Source organism: Eubalaena glacialis, chromosome 11 (genome assembly GCF_028564815.1).
Source record: "Eubalaena glacialis isolate mEubGla1 chromosome 11, mEubGla1.1.hap2.+ XY, whole genome shotgun sequence".
Taxonomy (NCBI): Eukaryota; Metazoa; Chordata; class Mammalia; order Artiodactyla; family Balaenidae; genus Eubalaena; species Eubalaena glacialis.
This window is the reverse complement of record NC_083726.1, coordinates 53,820,630-53,833,340: the sequence shown is the minus strand read 5'-3', so window position 1 is coordinate 53,833,340 and position 12,711 is coordinate 53,820,630. Positions and strand designations below refer to the sequence as shown.

Below are 12,711 nucleotides of genomic sequence, written 5' to 3'. Positions count from 1 at the left end.
TGCATAATTTTGCAGAATGGGATGTTTTTCAAGAACACTTACTGGCACTATATATAACAACCCCCTTTCTTCCAACATCTAATCTATTTAAAAGGGGGTTCCTGGCTATTATTGATTTATCTTTAGGCATGCATTTTCTCTTACCATGTAACCATGATATATCTGTTTTTTCTTGGATTGTCTATGAATTATTTGAAAATGGTATAATATGTCATTCATGATTATATCCTTTCATTGATATTACAAATTTTTAATGATTTGGACCGTTGATTAATTGCCTACAATGTTGCAAAACTTTCTCAGGATTCAAAGACTTGATTTTTGCATTCAGGAGGTTTAAAATCTACTAGAGGAGATAAGATATTTACAAATAAATGCAATCTAAGTATGTGATACAAGCAAAAGATTTCGAAATGTTAGCAGAGAGAGAGAGAGGTTTCATGGAGATATTGCTTTGTCCATGTCATCTTCTAGCATCACCATAATTGGATTTGATTTTCCCTATTAAGGTAATTTCATGTGATAGTTATATTGTATAGAAAAACTTCCCTTTTCATCTTTTCTAAGAGTTTGTGTAAGTCTCTGGAACACCTACTACCTTTTGCTTACCTACTTTTGAATTGTTTGGGGAAAGATTTTTGTGTGTGTGTGGTGAGTTATTATTGTGCCATTTTTATGCCCCTAAATACCACGTTCTTTGGAAGCTTGCTTGCAAGTGTAGTAAAAGGGAACTTGTCTTAGCATTCTCTCTCTCTCTTTCTTTTTTTTTTAATGTGCACTATTCATCCCCAATTCACTATAAATTTCTTTTTAAAAATTACTTATCTGGATGAAGACATCAAAGGCAATCTAAATTTGAAATAAGCTTGATAGTATCTCCATTTCTCACCCAAGGATTTTTGGTTTTTGTTTTTGTTTTTTTTGTAAACCATCCACTTTGTGAATGGTTTTGTGAATGCTCCAGATCATACCCACACAGTCTGGGCAGCTTCTGAAATGTCCGTGTACTGTGGCTCTGAGGTTCCCTAGGGCATAGATCCAAGTGACTTGCTCTAGTAGACCTGCTCAAGCAATTCATGGTTTTTCCTGACTGCCTTGGGGCTGTGAACCCAGAGGAAACATTTGCACTTCATTATGTGTTATCATTATGTGTTATTATTTAGGGGACTGTTTGGACACAAGCAAACTTTTTTTTTTAGGAGGGCGGATTTTTTACCTATCACCAAACCAACATGTAGTCATTGTAGAAAACTTGAAAAATATTTTAAAAGCACATAGAACAAAATACTGTCATCCATAATGCCACTACCCAAAGAGAATCAATAGTGTGTACGCATTCTGATCGTTTATATTCATATACACACACAACTGTTTTTTTAATTTATTTTTTTATTGAAGTATAGTTGAATTACACTGTTGTGTTAATTACTGCTGTACAGCAAAGTGACTCAAGTTATACATATATATACATTCTTTTTCATATTCTTTTCCATTATGGTTTATCACAGGATATTGAATATAGTTCCCTGTGCTATACAGTAGGACCTTGTTGTTTATCCATTCTGTATAACAGTTTACATCTCCTAATCCCAGACTCCCACTCCTACCCTCTCCCACCTCCCTCCCCCTTGGCAATCACCAGTCTATCATCTATGTCCCTGATTTTGTTTCTGTTTCATAAATAGGTTCATTTGTGTCATATTTTAGATTCCACATATAAGTGATACCCTATGGTATTTGTCTTTCTCTTTCTGACTTACTTCACTTAGTATGATAATCTCTAGTTGCATCCATGTTGCTGCAAATGGCATTATTTCATTCTTTTTTATGGTTGAGTAGTGTTCCATTGTGTATATGTACCACATCTTCTTTATCCATTCATCTGTCCATGGACATTTAGGTCACAACTGTTTTTAAAAGCCAAAGTGGTGTAAATCCCCACTTGCCCATGCTGTCTTTGGAATTGACCCCAGTTCTAGACTGAGGTCTCTTTTCCCATATTGCAATAGCTTCTAAATAAAATCTGTTTTTACCACTTAAAAAAAAAAACAAAAAACAAAGCGGAACTGTACTCTCCTATTTGTAACCTACCTTCTTTTTGACTTATTTATTGTAGAAAATTTCAAACATCTATAAAAGGATACAGAAAGATATATTTATTTATAAATAATATAAATATAAATAATCACCCCGCTTTAACAATTTCCATTTCGTAGCCAGTCTTGTCCCACGTATAGTATACCCCTTGTATCATCCCTCTGACATCGATCATTTCATCTGTGTGTGTGTCTCTGGGAAATGACAGTTCTTTTCTTTTTTTATACAACATAGCCATAATACTATTCTCATACCTTAAAAAAATAACAGTAATTCCTTAAAATCATCAAATAGCCAATCAGTGCTTTTTAAAAATAATTGTTTAATATGCAACTAATATGTGATTACTATAGAAAAATTAGAAAATAAGTAAAACAAATCATCTATAATTCTTCTGCACAAAGATAATATTAACCTTTTTAATATCTTCCCAGATTTTTTTCTATATATATATACCTATGTACTTTTTAAAGCAGCTTATTGAAACACAATTCTCATACCATACAATTTATCCATTAACGTTTGCAATTCAGTGGTTTTAGTATATTCACAGGATTATGAAAATCACCACAATCAATTTTAGAACACTTTCCTGACTCCAGAAAGAAATCCCAATTAGCAAACACTTCCCATTTACTCATAACCACCACCAACCTCAGCCCTAGACAACCACTAATCTACTTTCTCTGTATTTACCTATTCTGGCCATTTCCTATAAATGGAATTATACAATATGTGGTCTTTTGTGACTGGATTAATTCGTTTAGCATGTTTTCAAGGTTCATCCATGTTGTAGCATGTGTCAGTACTTTTTTAATTGTCAAATAATATTCCATTATGTAGATATACCATAACTACATACTTTTGATAAAAACTGTATCATACCAAATGACTGCTAGTGAATGTAAGATTTCTTTTAGAGATGATGAAAATGTTCTATAATTGACTGAAGTTATGGTTGCTCAATTCTGAGTGTACTAAAGACCACTGAATTATACACTTCAAATACGTGAATTATATCTCAATAAATCTGTTATTAAAAATTATAACATATTTGCTCTTTTTTAAACTTTTTAAATTTAATGATGTTATTAGCATTTTTCCCACATCACTAAGTATTCTTCAAAACATAGCTTTTTGTGTCCATATAATGGTTTTTATTTAACAAATCGCCTAGTTTTAGAAATTTAGGTTGTTTCCAGTGATTTTGCAATTATACAAAAATACCATGATGAGCCTCTTGGTACATAAATCTGTTTGCCCGTATCTGATCGTTTTATGTAAAAATCTTTTGAACTCTTTTCCTGGCGCTCCAGTGTATGTTTTTGTTGCTAAAAATTCTTTCGGCTTTACTGCCATACATGGTAGTTTTCTCTCTGAACTCTATAAATTTCTGTTTCATGCCTTATAATGATTTTCTCAAAGATTCCTTTTCTCCTTAAAAATGTTTAATAGGCTTAGGATTGGAACTGAACAGGTAAGGTTTCCTAGGCTAAGACTCAGTTTCTTTACTAACTTCAATATGGTAATTCAGCAGAAGGAGAGACATTATTTATATATTTATGTCTACAGTGTTGCTAGTTAACTAGGAAAGAGCACAATGGCTTAATTCATAGAATTCAAATCTATTAATGGTTAATTAGAGAGATTTACAAGCAGTTCATTTCTTACCTAGAAGGACAGCTGGTAAATCATCTCAAGGCTAAGCTAAGATCCATCCAAATGTACTAGAACATCTGTTTTTCTCTTTTCCTTTCATTCGCACACATACACTATTACACACAACTGATTGATACCTTGACATTATTAGAACCTAGCATTGAACCTAAAAATACCCTGGAACTGTTAAATTCCCCTTGATAACTGCTTGTTGGGCTATGGAGCTCAGAAATATTTGTGTACCTGCTTTTACATAAGCCATTTCTAAATATGGCCATCAAGCAATTTCCTTCCCTGTCTTTATACTTAAGGATAAATTTGCATCTTGTGTTATCTTACTTGTTTTCTGACAAACAAACACTTTTACAAATAGTGCCACAGAAGAACTGATATTTTCAGAGGAATGGCCATTGGAACTTTTTGCCATTTTCTGAATTCACTTGTGTTTGGTGGTGAATTTTCCACACACGTTTACATAGACGTGTCAAACCCCCATGCTGTGAAGTTGGCATCCTGACATGGGAACCTTGCAATGCTAGGGAAAGAACATAAATTAGCCTAGGGAGCTTTGAGCATGTGACCGAGATTGGATGAATGCCACTTTTACCTAATTACATGAGATGCTGAAACGTGGAAACAAAGGCCATCATAAAAGAAATCCAGATGAAATACTGATTTTCCTCACTGATGACTTTTCTGAGGAGAAGAAAAGATCCATCTTTTCATGCAGCATAAAACTGTGAAAGACCATGTATTGCCACACTCAGAGCCAGGGGGGAATGCACGTTAATCAGAGTATCTGTAGCAACCATAAATTTTGACCCGCTAACTGGACTCAGGAGAGTTAATGAGTCATTTGCACAAGAGTGCGATTCCTGTAGGATGCATGCTGCAAGCCTGTTAAGCAGCCAGCCAGGTAACATCTGAGTCCTGCTCACAGCCATTGTGGTCTGGCCTTTGGGAGACATTGATTTGCTTCTGCTTCAGGAATGCCAGCAATTCTGTTTTGCTTTCGTTTATGAATGCCTGCCTCACATAATTTTATTTAGTCTTCTTGGTGTCACTTTTTTATATTCCTGTTGCTTTTCTCTCCTGAAATCTTCCTTTGCATCTCACAGAGCACCCCTCTGCCATTCTTTTTTTTATTGCAGTAAAATAGACACAATGTAAAATGTACCATTTTAATCATTTTTAAATGTACAGTTCAGTGGCATTAAATACGTTCACATTGTTTTGCAACTGTTACCACCATCCGTCTCCAGAATTTTTCTTATCATGCTGTATTGAGACTCTACCCATTAAACTCCTCCCTCCCTCTGGCTTCTGACAACCACCATTCTACTTTCTGTCTCTAGGAATTTGACTACTCTAGGTACCTCATATAAGTGGAATTATACAGTATTTATGTATGGCTTTTTGTGTCTGACTTAACTTCACTTAGCATAGCATCTTCAAGGTTTATCCTTGTTGTAGCATATATTAGAATTTCCTTCCTTTATAAGGCTGAATAATATTTCATTGTGTGTACATACCACATTTTGTTTATCCACTCATCCATCAATGGACATTTGGGTTATTTCCACCTCTTGGTTGTTATGAATAATGCTACTATGAAATTGGTATGTAAATATCTGTTCCCCAATTCTTTTTAAGTAAAAAAAAAAAAAACTGCCTTTAAGGAGCAGGGGAACTGAGTTTAGAACTCAGAAATAGAAACAATAGGATCTTGAATTAAGATGAAGCCTCTTGGAAGTAATACCTGTATTCTCTTCTAGCCTAAAAATGACAGGCCCCCTATGGAATTTGACAAATATTAAAGATCAATACTACATTGAGTGGTTCCTTTTGCATTCTTTCCTTTCCTTTTGTGCTTTAACTCTAGGACCCCAAAACTAGCTTTAAGATGCTAAAACTCTCCCTGATAGTTGACCTTAACCTTAAACTGAGGGTTAGTTGGAGAATCAGTAGACTTAACTCTTGAAACACTCCAGATCTTCTGTAAACAATAGTAAAAGTTTTTTGCTACTTTGTTCTTAATCATAACCCCTAAATGACTTTATATGTGGTTGGAAGAGAGTAAAGGGTATTGCCAATCAGGGGTCCCATTAATGGGACAGTTCCTTTTTACAATTTAATATTTACAGATATATATTAAACATTGTAATTGTTTGGCTTGAGGTATGATATAAAATTATTTATGCAAACAGTTTTTTTAATGACCAAAGGAATAGATGATAATCTCAATGTTTACTTTTAATAATGGGTCATAATCTGTATAATTTCGCCTTTGAGAGTTTTCGTTTGTTTTTTGAGATAGTCTTTCTATATACGAGTATGCTAAATCATCTTTTTATCTTTAACTTAAAGCAGCAACAACAGTCATAATTTTTTAAAAAGTCAGTTATCTTAGATAATAAACTTTTAACCAGTTAATTTCAGATATGAAACAATAATCCAACTATGCCTAAACCTATATAGCATTTATAGATGCAAAATTCACTCCACCAAACTCTCAATGCCTTGCAAATCATCTGTAGGTATTTCATCTTCCCTCTCTGTACAATGTGGGTTCTTCAAGTGTCCCATGAAGTTGTCATGAAAGATAAACCAATTGCCCTGGGACATGTTTTGGTCCTACTGACATTCTTGAGACTGAATTAGGTGGAAATGTTGATAACTTGATTACTGAGTTCTTGTGACCTTAGTAAATTTATGCACCTGTTTAACAACTTCTTTTAAAGCCTCTTATTCCCCTTTTTCAGAAAAAAGTCAAGACCATTGTCTGGAAAGTATATTAAACAAAGTGCTTATACTTGATAGATGTGACACTGACTTACCTTGTTTGTAGTATTGTAATTTTTTCCATTTTGAAATACTTTACAAATAAAAAAGCAGAATATAGATGTTTTACTTCAATATTACTGAAATTACACTATTATTAGTTATAAGTTTATGTTGAAAACTTGTGTTACAAAAATATTCATTGAATGATAATGTTTGACTTACATTCTTTTTTCTCTTTTTTTATTTTTTATTTTTTATCGAAGTATAGTTCATTTACAATATTGCGTTAGTTTCAGGTGTACAGCAAAGTGATTCGGTTATATTTTTTTTCAGATTCTTTTCCATTATAGTTTCTTACAAGATATTGAATATAGTTCCCTATGCTCTACAGTAGGTCCTTGTGTTTGACTTACATTCTTTTTTTTTTTATGCTTTTTTTTTTTTAACATCTTTATTGGAGTATAATTTCTTTACAATGTTGTGTTAGTTTCTGCTGTATAACAAAGTGAATCAGCTATACATATACATATATCCCCATATCCCCTCCCTCTTGCGTCTCCCTCCCACCCTCCCTATCCCACCCCTCTAGGTGGTCACAAAGGACCGAGCTGATCTCCCTGTGCTATGCGGCTGCTTCCCACTAGCTATTTTACATTTGGTAGAGTGTATACGTCCATGCCACTCTCTCACTTCGTCCTAGCTTACCCTTCCCCATCCCTGTGTCCTCAAGTCCATTCTCTATGTCTGCATCTTTATTCCTGTTCTGCCCCTAGGTTCTTCAGAACCATTTTTTTTTTTAGATTCCATATATATGTGTTAGCATACAGTATTTGTTTTCCTCTTTCTGACTTACTTCACTCTGTATGACAGACTCTAGGTCCATCCACCTCACTACAAATAACTCAATTTCATTTCTTTTTATGGCTGAGTAATATTCCATTGTATATATGTGCCACATCTTCTTTATCCATTCATCCGATGATGGACACTTAGGTTGCTTCCATGTCCTGGCTATTGTAAATAGAGCTGCAATGAACATTTTGGTACATGACTCCTTTTGAATTATGGTTTTCTCAGGGTATATGCCCAGTAGTGGGATTGCTGGGTCGTATGGTAGTTCTATTTTTAGTTTTTTAAGGAACCTCCATACTGTTCTCCATAGTGGCTGTATCAATTTACATTCCCACCAACAGTGCAAGAGGGTTCCCTTTTCTCCACACCCTCTCCAGCATTTATTGTTTGTAGATTTTTTAATGATGGCCATTCTGACTGGTGTGAGGTGATACCTCATTGTAGGTTTGATTTGCATTTCTCTAATGATTAGTGACGTTGAGCATCCTTTCATGTGTTTTTGGCAATCTGTACATGTTCTTTGGAGAGTAGGTCTTCTGCCCATTTTTGGATTGGGTTGTTTGTTTTTTTGATATTGAGCTGCATGAGCTGCTTGTATCTTTTGGAGATTAATCCTTTGTCAGTTGCTTCATTTGCAAATATTTTCTCCCATTCTGAGGGATGTCTTTTCATCTTGTTTATGGTTTCCTTTGCTGTGCAGAAGCTTTTAAGTTTCATTAGGTCCCATTTATTTATTTTTGTTTTTATTTCCATTTCTCTAGGAGGTGGGTCAGAAAGGATCTTACTGTGATTTATGTCATAGAGTGTTGACTTACATTCTTTTTGAGAGTTTCTGAAATCCATTTTCTCAAAGGTGTTAGCTACAGTTCCAGCTACGGCATACTCAAAGTTGGGAATGAAAGTGATTTTTCCCAGGAATCCTGATAAACTGTTGTTTTACAAACTCCTCAGTGGTTAAGTGAGAATATTCCTAATATTTTTTCCCCATCTTTTCACCTGTGGAAAATAAATGAAAAAATAAAATACCTTATTAACATGGTGGTTTGATAATAAGTAGAAAGCAGCTGGAGTCAGCACTCAAGATTCCAGGGAAATGAGGCTTGGCATGAGTAATTCAGGCAGTGGTTCTCAACCTTGGCCGTATAAAAGAATCTCAGGCATCAGCCTTTTAATAAAATCTTCCCAAGTGATTCCAAGTCAAGGTTAAGAACTGCTGGTTTAAGAGGAATTAGAAAGGGAAACTTGAGTTAGGAGAGTATTATGATGGTTCAAGTTAGAAATAATAAAGACTTCAGTTAGGAAGTTAGCAGTGAGATATCCAGTGGTAAAAACAACAGGACTTATGTCCCAGACAAGGGAGAAAAATGAAGCAAAGATACCATCTTCATAGATGTGATGGTCCTAACCTTGAGACTGGATGAGGTTGCCATGGAAGAGAACCAAGTAGAGATCCTTAAAGGATAACCACATTCATGGATGGGAGAGGGTCCAAAAACCTGAGAAGTGGGAGGAGAATCAATTGGCTGTAGTGGTAGAAGCTAAGGCCTGAGATTTTCAAGTAGGATATATGATTATCTCAAGAGCAATTAAGAACAGTGTAGTAACATGAAATCATAGTAAGCTTCAAAATGTTTTTGAAATAGTCTCTGAAATATTTTTGTCAAATGTATGCTTATTGGATATCTTCAAAGTTATACTTTATAAGGACTTCTCTGGTGGCACAGTGGTTAAGAATCCACCTGCCAGTTCAGGGGACACGGGTTTGATCCCTGGTCCAGGAAGATCCCACATGCTGCAGAGCAACTAAGCCCGTGCGCCACAACTACTGAGCCTGCGCTCTAGATCCCGGGAGCCACAACTACTGAAGCCTGTGTGCCTAGAGCCCGTGCTCCACAACAAGAGGAGCCACTGCAATGAGAAGCCTGTGCACCGCAACAAAGAATAGCCCCTGCTCGCCGCAACTAGAGAAAGCCTGCGTGCAGCAACGAAGACCCAACGCAGCCAAAAATAAATAATTTTTTTAAAAAGTTATACTTTATAAAGGTACTTTGAAATCCAAGAAAGATAGCCAGACTTATGAAATAGAAAACAGTTTCTAATTCTAGTTCCACCTTTCTAGCCAGCTGACCTTGGGTAAGCCACTTACCCAGTGCTCATTTTGCTAATCCATTGAACGGTGATGCTAGTGCCTGCCCTGCCTACTCCACAGTATTGTTTTCTGCATTAAATTAGATAACAAATGTGAAAATGCGTTGTAAAATGTAGACCAGTATACAGAAAATGGATTATTAGCACTAACCTTTTTGCTGTTATTCACAACACTTTAGTATTGAGAAGCTCTGGACAATTTATATTCCTAATAAAGAGGTAAAATAATACTAGGAAGTCCAAGGTCACCTTCTGTTCAGGGAGCTCACCATCCCACAGGGAAAACAGGATAAGGAAATATATAACTATAAACACCAGGGCAAAAGTTCTGTGAGAGCAGGAATCATATCACTAACTTTTTTTGTTTTTTTCAGTTTTAAATTTTATTTATTTATTTATTTATGGCTGTGTTGGGTCTTCGTTTCTGTGCGAGGGCTTTCTCTAGTTGTGGCAAGCGGGGGCCACTCTTCATCACGGTGCGCGGACCTCTCACTGTCGCGGCCTCTCTTGTTGCGGAGCACAGGCTCCAGACGTGCAGGCTCAGTAATTGTGGCTCACGGGCCTAGTTGCTCCGCGGCATGTGGGATCTTCCCAGACCAGGGCTCGAACCTGTGTCCCCTGCATTGGCAGGCAGATTCTCAACCACTGCGCCACTAGGGAAGCCCCACTAATGTATTTCTAATGCCTAACTTAGTGCTTGAAACCTAGTAGGCTCTCCTAAAATATTTATTTTTAAAATTTGATGAAATAATATAATACAAGGTAAAAGGTCATATAAATAAAATATTCGGATAGTTTTGAGGAAGAGGATTCAAAACCTGGCACATTGCCTGAATAATAGTAAAAGACAAATACATGATGAATTAATGAATCATGGAGAGGGAGAGGTGTCATGTCCCAAAAAAGTTACCTGAGTTAACATGCAGCAAAAAGGAGTTTAAACCATATCAGATGCAAAATGTAGAAATAGCAGCAAGTGAAAAATGATTTTTAAATTCAGAAGACTCTAAGTTGCTAAAGGCCAAGACCATGGAAATCAGAAAACAGTGATGGGTCAGAGGAGACACCCTCGGAAATGGTGGTACACCCAAGCTGATCACTTATTTGCTTTATTGGTTACGACTGCATCTCACCCAAAGGCAAAGTATTGCTTATGTTCAGACATGTACCTGAAATTTGGGTGCTAGAGTGTTCTGCTTTAAATGTGGCCAGTGAAAGCATCCTGACCATGTGCTCTTCTGTCTATAGGAATAGATAATCTCTATGAGAGGGCGCTTCACATCCGCAAACTCCTCCTGACCTTGCCCAGGTCGGTCCTTATAGTGATGAGGTACCTCTTTGCCTTCCTCAATCAGTAAGTACCATAATTCTCTGCCAAAATGCTCATCTTAATTCCATTTGCACCCCTCTGAGTTCTTTGTTCTTGGATTCTGTAACATGTACATTGGGTTCTATTTATCAGCAGAGCTGAAGAGGAAATGAGTGAATAGAGACTGAAGGTGCATTTTTCCTCAGCAGATCAAAGTTATTGTGTGACCTACCTTAAATAAGCCTTGTCACCAGATGCAGAAACTGTGGCCATAATTGCAAAAATATACAAGTATTACTAAAAAGAGCACTTTTCAGTGAAATACGTGTTTTTCCAACTTCCATCCAAAGCCAATGTCATAAATGCTTTTGTTAAAATGATGTAAACCACCTGCTCAGTGCAGAAAATTTCTGTGATTTTTAAAGTTGTAGTCAGGGAAGGAGGGAAAGTGTAGGTGAGATTTATACACAAATCCAAAAAAGAATTTTCTGCAAATTCAGTATAATGAGACCTTGTCAAAAAGATGATATTTCTAAAACATTCTCTAAAACAATGCAACAGAAATCTTAAAAATCACTGCATTATTTTCAAGGAAACTTTACTCTTTTAATTTAGGCAACTTGATTTTCAGTTGTGTCACTTGTAGATACATGGGCTCCATTATAAGAACATCTTCCCCAGGTCCTATCTAAGAGCCCCCTTGCACTTCAGCGTTTCAGTTAAATAATTGGAAATTTAAAATCCAGGCAGAGTAAGCTTGGGGAAATGCTTTCTCATTCTAGCATGAATTCTCCCTTCTTAAAATTAGGATATTCTCTCTTCTCTATTTCACTGGAAGTTTTAAGTTCTTAAAAGCCATGGGGAATTATTACAACCCTGCTAACTCTTCCTGAAGTCATACCCATTCAGGCTGACCCCCTGCAAGCCAAGTATCCTAAAATAGGGAAATGCTGGCAAGGAACCATACAGAATGGAGCTAAAGCATTCACAAATGACATTTGTACAGAAGTCACCCCCTGGAAATTAGCAGTATCTAGAGAGATGGGTATAAACTATTTTAGGTTAAATACATCCTGTAAATTTTTACCTTTAAATAAGCCTAGTCACCCAGGCAGTTGTAAAAATCTGAAGGTTTGCCATCTTCACCTTTAATTGCATGTGCCTCTCCTTCCCCAACATGGAGCCCCTTGCATTCCTGCTGGTCCTCTCCACGCTGTCCCTACCAAATTTTCCTGATACACCTGAACGAAACCAACTGTGAACGAATGAACCACAATGGATTAGGAAAGCAGACTGACCATGAATCAAGAAAGTTCTCAAAACCTGAATCTAATTCACCGTGTATCTCAACAGAATGGCCACCGTGCCATTAGTCAGACAGTTGGCATTGCTTCCAGCATTTCTGCCCAAAGATGCCCCTTGGTTCCCTGCATCTGCCTTCATGCAGAGGCAAGGCCCGGCCTCTAGGGTAGGATGCTTGGGACAGGAATTTTGGGAAAAGAAACTATTCTCTTTTAATTGTAAAATCAAAACATGTATGTAACATTTTTATGTCAAGTTTTTGCTCTTCAAGCCAGCACAAAATTAAAGACCCAGAAAGACTGTGACTCTCCCCATTGAGCTTAAGTGGGTCTTTTGAAAATTAGACTATTCTTATTCTGAATCTCACTTTTCCTTCCTGCATTCATTTTCAAGATGATCTGTAACATGATCATTGGCTGTTATTTGTGAACTGTTTTTAAGATTTTATGTTTGAGAGACGGCAGAAGGGAAAGACATATGTTACCTGTGGAATTCATGCTTTTGTATTTTCCACTTTCTAGGCTATCTTATTTCCAAAACAGGGTAAAGTATCATGTCAC

General features: G+C 36.3%; 1 protein-coding gene across 1 annotated transcript in view; it reads left to right on the top strand.

The window, feature by feature from the left end:
* The window catches only part of SRGAP1 (SLIT-ROBO Rho GTPase activating protein 1), a 276,189-nt gene that overhangs the window by 239,227 nt on the left and 24,251 nt on the right, over positions 1-12,711 (top strand). The window contains exon 16 of the mRNA XM_061206565.1: positions 10,789-10,894. Within this exon, the coding sequence (XP_061062548.1) occupies positions 10,789-10,894 (106 nt within the window). The remainder of the gene's footprint in view (positions 1-10,788; positions 10,895-12,711) is intronic.